The following is a 9706-nucleotide window of genomic DNA, read 5'->3' on the forward strand; positions in this document are numbered from 1 at the left end:
GTCTATATATGTTAACACTATTTCATTATTTTGCAGAAAATATTTCACGAAGAACATAAAATATCATTGAGCATTAGAAATTCATGTAATTGTTTACACAAAGTTGTCGCTGAAAATATCCATTCAATCGACATATGGAACACATAAATGTGAAGAAACATCATATGAGGACATCTAAACCATTAGTGTTCTAAAAATATTGCATGGGTAATGTAATTTGCGGAAGAACAACTATCATAGTAAATCCGAACTTGCGAGCGTAGCTGTTTGAAGGAATAACTGTATTTTGTAATCAATGTTTTTGTTGCAAATATCCATTCAATTGACAACCTAAACAATTGGATGAAGAAATAAAAAAATGAATATGAAAAAACACATTCTCTCCATTGAATTGGACAAAGAATGATAAATCTATTACTCAAAATTAGGAAAACTCTTTAAAATTTAAGACTAAATGCATGAAGCGAATGGATGTGAAACACCAGATAATGAATACATGTAATCTATTTATTTCACAATAAATAGATCACATGCAAGAAATTCAATAATTATTTGGCAAGAATGAATCAGATTTTTGAAACCTTAGTATTTAAATTCTAGCAAGTGCATGGAAGAAAAATATTCAAACTTCCGACTATTGAAATTTTAAATTTTTTTAAAAGTAAAAGAAGGCCATTTTCCAGCAACCATTTTAGAAAAAAAAGAAAAAGAAAAAAGGTTCTGAAGAAAATAAATCTATTACTCAATTCAATATATCCTTCCAAGTAAGTTATGAAATCTAAATAACATCATCAAAATTTTGTAAATATTTTTGTTATAACTTGTACATGTACTGGTGGATGATAGCAAAAGGAAGTAACTTTTTATTAGTTGACCAACTACAATAATCATCAAATAGATTCCATTAAAAAAAATAAATTAAAATTAAGACCGTATTGACTGAAGTTGTGAGGAGAAATTAAAGGACAAAAAATTAAATTAAATATTTTACATAAATGTGACGATAAAACAATATCACTGTCACAATCAGCCATAAAAAATAATAATAAAAATTATTCTTTAAAACCATGTATTTCAAACACCTCTATAAAAAGAAAATTTTCGTCTCCAAAAAGACATCTACGTGATCTTAATCTCTAAATTTAATGCAAGGCTACGTGATACTTAAGAATAAGTTATATAAAGGTGAAAAAAGTTAAAATGTTCATGAGGTGAAAAAAATGAAAGTATAACTTAAACTGAAACGACCTAAAAATCCTACTGATTTTTTTTTTAAATCTCTAATTATAAAATAATGAATATAAATATATATATATATATATATATGTCCATACATATATATATCATGCTTAAAAATAACTTTACTTAATTTAAAATACAAATACACAAAAGATACAATAAAAGTACACACATGCAATTAAATTAATTACTAAATAATAATTTATAAGAATGCCATAATAAAATTTCTAAATAATATTTCTTTCACAAAAATTCATGAAAACCTTGAAATTAAATACTTAAATCTAAAAATCCATGCATATACTGAAAATCTATAATAATAAATCATATGCGGAAATAAATATTCTAGTCTCAACATAAAATTCATCTTAGAGCAATGGTCACGGGTTCTAGCCGCCTGGAAACTCATACGCCCTCGCCGCCAGTCGGGAACACATTAACTTCATTAACATTCTGCTCACCTGCACCATTTAAATCTAATGAGCCTAGAGGCTCAGCACGTTCTATCCTTATATAACAAAATGAAACCACACACAAGCACACATCATATAAAATACGTGAATAATAATTATACGTGCATGATCTTAAAATTATATGCATATAAACATAAATAAATAATCATACTGCTAAATCATCATGCTATAACATAATTCATCATACTTTATAATTTTTGTAAAAATAACATATCATGATTTCTTAGTTCTCAACAGGTCGTATCCATGTCAGTGACATCATACGTACTGAGCGATTGATCAATCTATAAACCAACGTACGCGGCGGTGGGGTTTCCACCTCTGTGCTGCCACTTCACCAGCCCTCTCAGCTGGATCCATAAGCTCATCATACTTATACATCATTAGGAAGGTCACCGGGCCCAGGTATCCCGGCCTCCAACCACATCACTTTCCACCTTCACTTCAACTTTCATAAAAATATATTTTTCTTAACATGCAATTACACTTATCATAAAAATTCTTAATGATGCATGAACATAAAAATTCTCATTATTTCTTTATTTTCATGAAAATTTATCCGTATATATATATTTAATTTATTTTCTTAAAAATCATACTTATATATCTAATAAAAATGCATGCATGAATTAAATATATATTTACGGACATTTATTTTTCCAAGGACTTGTTCGAGCTGCTGACCCCTTAGACTTAAGCTCATAAAAAATCTAGACTGACTCAATAACTGAACTTATTTCCATTAACTTATATTTTAGCCCAAATGTATTATTCAATTACAATTAATACTTAACCTCACCCAATAATTTTCTTAAGCCCATTAACAACTTAATTTGCTCAATAAAATAAATTGAAATACTCGAGTCCAATTAATATAATCCATACCCGGACTCATCTAACTTAAATCACAATATTTTAGACCCAACCCGGACCCAAGAACCCGAGCCCGACCCGAAAAACACCAAAATTCAGAACTTAAGCAAGGCTGTCCCATGAGTCTATGACCAGCGACCAGCAGCCCTATATGGGCTTCGGCCGCCTGACTCCGGCCACCACCGGCCGGAACACCACCCAACATACCTAGCCCACATCGAGAGGGTTCCAACAAGACAAACCCCAGCCCCTAACTCATCCTATGGACCCGAAACCAGTCCCTTCTTCCTCTACCTAAAATCTGCTCGCGTGCAGAACACTAACTCAGACTTTAGGCCATTTGTCCATCCATCTCCGACCAGCACCGGCCGTAAACCCACCTGGAGGACCTTCCCCAAGGTCTTGGGGTTCTATCACAACTGGAACCAGCCTCAAACTCGCACCCTACAGCCTACACGATCTATTCTCACAAACCTGCTCAACCTGCGCGCCTGGTGCATGTTTTCTGTTCTTATTTCGTTTTAAGCCTATTCATGGTTCATGAAATCATTCAACTCGATCCTAGGACCCTAACTCAGACCCCTAACCATGGATCAGAATGCTGGAATGTGTCATATCAGAAAAACGTGAGAAAATCTGAGAATGAAGCCATAAACGTGGACTGCTAAAAATTCATGCATGATCTTCGATCAAAACCACATACACATGCAATATCAATCCTTTTATGCATAAATCAGTGTAATATGAATTAAATGGTGTTCAAGAAGGGAATCGAAACGTGTCTTGTTGAAAATTTGGACAAAACAAAAAAATCGACGTGTATCGGTGCACCGGGACGATCAAGACGTCAAATATCCTAAATTTTCCTCAAGGTAATCGTGTTGTGTGTGCTGTGAAGTGGAGGATGTTTCTGATGAATGATGGAGGCGGCTCAAAGGTGAGTTTACGTAGGGTAAGGGGTAGGTGGATTGGGGTAAAAAATCTTAGGATAATATTTTGGGTAATCTAGGTTAAATATTTAAATAAATACTTTGGATAGATAATTACTATAATTTAACCTTTAAAAAAAATACATGATAATTTGCTAAGAACTTAATAATCTCGAAATAATAAAATAGGAGATTTTTAAAGGTTAATAAAAGTAATTAAAATAACTTATTTTGGGTAAAAACTAGCACATAAATAAATATATATGTAAATACCATAATTTTCTTCCAATTATACCTTAAAATAATATTTTAAGGCTCCTAAAAATATCATAAAATATTTTGGGTGAAAACAAACATCTCGTCCGTCCACGGTCTCGCCTACGCGATCATAAAATAAACTTTCTCAAATAAATTCATAAATCATATCATACCGATTTAAATACCGAAACAATATTTAAAACATGTCAATAAATCACATAATTCACATAATAACTCATAAAACAATTTAACCCATTTTCACTTTATTTTTAAAATTATTAAAATCCCCTAGTTATGCATGCGAATTTACGTGACGAATTTCTGGGCGTTACAATTCTCTCCCCCTTAAATGGAATTTCGTCCTCGAAATTGAAACGAACTCTAGGCAAGAACAAGTTTCCTCGTGTAGTTCCGAATCAAGCCCTCCAAATGTGACAAATTTAATGCGTTAAATATAATAACCCGTGATGTGCAAAGTATCCGGTATTGCTTCCTCCGCCTGCATCACATAGACTCGTCCCGCAGCATTCTTCTTGGGACAATGCAGCATAATGTGTCCCGGTTCCTTGCAATGGTAGCACATGTCTGATCCCTTCATGCACGGCCCTGGATGGGGCTTCTGGCATTTCTGGCAGAGAGGTAGTGTTTCTGCACGAGGAACGATAGCTCCTTGCTGTATCAGTGGATTTGGGCCCTTCGACGGCCCAGTGGCCTGCTTCTTTGCATCATGCTGTGGATACGACTCGTGGTACGATGGTTGGAACTGTCTCTTCCTCTGCTGCTCCCTCAAGATCTCCTTCCTACCATCCTCGGATCATAGTGCCCTACTCACCGTTGCCTCATAAGTGGTGACGTCCATCATGCGTACATCATGCTTGATGTCCGCCCTAAGTCCATCGACGAACTGTCTCATCTTCTCCTGCACACTATCAGCAATCAGGGGCACAAAATGACACCCCCTCTCGAACTGCTTGATATACTCAACCACCGTCTTGTCCCCCCCCTGCCGGAGACTCATGAACTCCCGAATCATTCGGCTGCGCACATCCTCAGTAAAATATTTGGCGAAGAACATCCGCTTGAACTCCTCCCACGTCAAAGTCTGTGGGTTCACACCTCGAACTGCGCCCTCCCACCAAAGGGCTGCATCGTCTTTCATCATGTACACCGCGCACTTTACTTTATCGGCATCAGTGAGTCCCATATAAGCAAATATGGTGTAGTAGCCCGTAACCAAAATCAGTAATTAAGGAATTAATCATAATTATTTGGATAGAGTTCGGAAGCTCCGAAGGTGAGTTTGGAAGTTCTGAACAGGATCGGAAGCTCCGATGCAGAATTGGAAGCTCCGATGGTATTACGTCAGGCATGACGTGTGACAAGATCGGAAGCTCCGATCAGGATCGGAAGCTCCGATCACCCCTATCCAAAGTCAACAAGTGATATTTTGACACGTGGCAGATCAGGATCTTCGGAAGCTCCGATGGCAGGATCGGACGTTCCGATCGAGGTTCGGACGTTCCGATCGAGGATCGGAAGCTTCGATCGTTTTCTATAAATAGAAGGCCGAGAATTCATTTTCAATTGCCAATTCCGGATTTCCTCTCTAATTCTAGTCGTATTCGAGTTGTTCTAGCCTTCCTAGGCTTACCCCGGGAGTCGTCGAGGTGTTCGATAGTCGTAGCGGAGTTGTGCCTAAGTTTTGGAGGCATCGTCATCAAAGGGCTAACAACGGACGAAGGTATAGCTTTTGCTTCTTAAAAATATTTAGGAGTATGCTTTAGCGTTGTTAAGGCTTTTAGAGCGCTTTAATGATAGTAGTATCATTTGGCAGTGTAGAGCACACTATAGGCGCGGACCTAAAGTTGGTAGAGCTTGCACTGATTTGAGGTACGGAAGTACTGTTCGAGATATCCTGACTGAGTATGCATGTATTATGTGACTGCATGGTTTATATGTCATTGATTTATGCTGAATTCATTAGCATACTGAGCTATCTCCTTCGAGATGTCTGTTAGTAGGGTTTTTCCCTATCTTGTTAGTGGTTGGACTTCCATCGATTTGGGTCCGGCATATCCACTTGTATTATGGTATGGGAGCCACCTCCTGAAGCGATGGCACAGCGTGCTACATACCAGGGCCTGGTCTGTCTCTGTTATCTGATCCTTGACCTCGAGTTTATAGGGAGTTCACTTTGCATGAATATACACTCATACTCTCGTACTGAGCATTTTATGCTCACGTCTCGTATTCTGTGTTTCTGGACACCCTATTCCATGGGGCAGATTTGCGATTGGACGAGGCTGGGGGATCCAAGAGATGCTAGGCAGTGGTTGGCCAGCTGGAGCTTCGTCTAGGTTTTATTTCTGTTGTTTTGGGTTGATACAGCTATTCGATTTGGTTGTATAATATTTGGATAATTGCAGATTCCTTTCATTGGGATTGTATTTATTTATGGTTTCCGCTAGATTATTTCTGATATCTGTTTTATTAAGTTAATTACATGCCTAAGTTCTGTTTAGTAGGTGATCCGGGTAAGGGTCACTACATATGGTCTCCAAGGAACGGATCCACCCCTCAGCCACGAGTGGATCAGTGGCACCAGAAAACTCCTTCGGTCCCTTCTTCTGGAACCGTTCCGCAACGTCTTCGTCGTGTGAAAGTCCGGGTCGTGCTGCCTGTTGCTCCAGCAATGCAGTGATTCATGTCATCATATTAGCATTGGCCTGCTCCAGTGCTGTGAGCGGGTTCTGCGGAGGTGGAGGATTCCCGCGTCGGTTCATCTGTCTAGGAGGCATACTGCACCACCACATATTTCCCCACGTAAATCGCAATGCATAGCTAATATTTTTGACTTTAAGACTGTCGTAACTCTAAATTCTCATTTTCACAAATCATTAAAAACATAACTCTTGTGTCCCGTGTATAAATCATAATTTAAAACATTTAAAACTTACAGACTGGCGGTGCGGCTTCTGAGCTCCGTGTAGCAGCAAGCTAGTCACCCTCCAAGGACCATGACTCTGATACCAAATAAAACGACCTAAAACTCCTACTGATTTTTTTTTTAAAATCTCTAATTATAAAATAATGAATATAAATATATATATATATGCCCATACATATATATATCATACTTAAAAATAACTTTACTTAATTTAAAATAAAAATATACAAAAGATACAATAAAAGTACACGCATGCAATTAAATTAATTACTAAATAATAATTTATAAGAATGCCATAATAAAATTTCTAAATAATATTTCTTTCACAAAAATTCATGAAAACTTTGAAAATAAATACTTAAATCTAAAAATCCATGCATATACTGAAAATCTATAATAATAAATCATATACGGAAATAAATATTCTAGTCTCAACATAAAATTCATCTTAGAGCAATGGTCACGGGTTCTAGCCGCCTGGAAACTCATACGCCCTCGCCGCCAGTCGGGAACACATTAACTTCATTAACATTTTGCTCACCTGCACCATTTAAATCTAATGAGCCTAGAGGATCAGCACGTTCTATCCTTATATAACAAAATGAAACCACACACAAGCACACATCATATAAAATGCGTGAATAATAATTATACGTGCATGATCTTAAAATTATATGCATATAAACATAAATAAATAATCATACTGCTAAATCATCATGCTATAACATAATTCATCATACTTTATAATTTTCGTAAAAATAACATATCATGATTTCTTAGTTCTCAAAAGGTCGTATCCATGTCGGTGACATCATACTGAGCGATTGATCAATCTATAAACCAACGTACGCGGCGGTGAGATTTCCACCTCTGTGCTGCCACTTCACCAGCCCTCTCAGCTGGATCCATAAGCTCATCATACTTATACATCATTAGGAAGGTCACCGGGCCCAGGTATCCCGGCCTCCAACCACATCACTTTCCACCTTCACTTTAACTTCCATAAAAATATATTTTTCTTAACATGCAATTAAACTTATCATAAAAATTCTTAATAATGCATGAACATAAAAATTCTCATTATTTCTTTATTTTCATGAAAATTTGTTCGTAAATATATATTTAATTTATTTTCTTAAAAATCATACTTATATATCTAATAATAATGCATGCATGAATTAAATATATATTTACGGACATTTATTTTTCTAAGGACTTGTTCGAGCTGCTGACCCCTTAGACTTAAGCTCATAAAAAATCTAGACTGACTCAATAACTGAACTTATGTCCATTAACTTATATTTTAGCCCAAATGTATTATTCAATTACAATTAATACTTAACCTCACCCAATAATTTTCTTAAGCCCATTAACAACTTAATTTGCTCAATAAAATAAATTAAAATACTCGAGCCCAATTAATATAATCCATACCCGGACTCATCTAACTTAAATCACAATATTTTAGACCCAACCCGGACCCAAGAACCCGAGCCCGACCCGAAAAACACCAAAATTCAGAACTTAAGCAAGGCTGTCCCATGAGTCTATGACCAGCGACCAGCAGCCCTATATGGGCTTCGGCCGCCTGACTCCGGCCACCACCGACCAAAACACCACCCAACATACCTAGCCCACATCCAGAGGGTTCCAACAAGACAAACCCCAGCCCCTAACTCATCCTATGGACCCGAAACCAGTCCCTTCTTCCTTTACCTAAAATCTGCTCGCGCGCAGAACACTAACTCAGGCTTTAGGCCATTCGTCCATCCATCTCCGACCAGCACCGGCCGTAAACCCACCTGGAGGACCTTCCCCAAGGTCTTGGGGTTCTATCACAACTGAAACCAGCCTCAAACTCGCACCCTACAGCCTACACGATCCATTCTCCCAAACCTGCTCAACCTGCACGCCTGGTGCATGTTTTCTGTTCTTATTTCGTTTTAAGCCTATTCATGGTTCATGAAATCATTCAACTCGATCCTAGGACCCTAACTCAGACCCCTAACCATGGATCAGCATGCTGGAACGTGTCATATCAGAAAAACGTGAGAAAATCTGAGAATGAAGCCATAAACGTGGACTGCTAAAAATTCATGCATGATCTTCGATCAAAACCACATACACATGCAATATCAATCCTTTTATGCATAAATCAGTGTAATATGACTTAAATGGTGTTCAAGAAGGGAATCGAAACGTGCCTTGTTGAAGATTTGGACAAAACAAAGAAATCGACGCGTATCGGCGCACCGGGACGATCAAGACGTCAAATATCCTAAATTTTCCTCAAGGTAATCGTGTTGTGTGTGCTGTGAAGTGGAGGATGTTTCTGATGAATGATGGAGGCGGCTCAAAGGTGAGTTTACGTAGGGTAAGGGGTAGGTGGATTGGGGTAGAAAATCTTAGAATAATATTTTGGGTAATCTAGGTTAAATATTTAAATAAATACTTTGGATATATAATTACTATAATTTAACCTTTAAAAAAAATACATGATAATTTGCTAAGAACTTAATAATCTCGAAATAATAAAATAGGAGATTTTTAAAGGTTAATAAAAGTAATTAAAATAACTTATTTTGGGTAAAAACTAGCACATAAATAAATATATATGTAAATACCATAATTTTCTTCCAATTATACCTTAAAATAATATTTTAAGGCTCCTAAAAATATCATAAAATATTTTGGGTGAAAACAAACATCTCGTCTATCCACGGTCTCGCCTACGCGATCATAAAATAAACTTTCTCAAATAAATTCATAAATCATATCATACCGATTTAAACGTCGAAACAATATTCAAAACATGTCAATAAATCACATAATTCACATAATAACTCATAAAACAATTTAATCCATTTTCACTTTATTTTTAAAATTATTAAAATCCCCTAGTTATGCATGCGAATTTACGTGACGAATTTCTGGGCGTTACATAAACAATCATTATAAAACATTAAATATTTTGTAAAAAACATAAT

General features: G+C 36.5%; 1 protein-coding gene across 1 annotated transcript; it reads right to left on the bottom strand.

The window, feature by feature from the left end:
• Window positions 1–4220: 4220 nt before the first annotated feature.
• LOC140888671 (uncharacterized) lies at window positions 4221–4976 on the bottom strand. Its single transcript, XM_073296369.1, has 2 exons — window positions 4605–4976; window positions 4221–4502 (listed from the first exon to the last, which is right to left on the bottom strand). The coding sequence occupies exons 1-2, from the start codon at window positions 4974–4976 to the stop codon at window positions 4221–4223; spliced, it is 654 nt and encodes a 217-aa protein (XP_073152470.1).
• Window positions 4977–9706: the final 4730 nt, after the last annotated feature.

This window comes from Henckelia pumila, chromosome 3 (assembly GCF_033568475.1).
Source record: "Henckelia pumila isolate YLH828 chromosome 3, ASM3356847v2, whole genome shotgun sequence".
In the NCBI taxonomy this organism is placed as follows: Eukaryota; Viridiplantae; Streptophyta; class Magnoliopsida; order Lamiales; family Gesneriaceae; genus Henckelia; species Henckelia pumila.

Coding starts and splice junctions, on each gene's coding strand:
- LOC140888671 (XM_073296369.1), bottom strand. CDS start 4,976: ATGGGACTCACTGATGCCGATAAAGTAAAGTGCGCGGTGTACATGATG. Junction 4,503..4,604: donor TCACCACTTATGAGGCAACG/GTGAGTAGGGCA, acceptor TCGTATCCACAG/CATGATGCAAAGAAGCAGGC.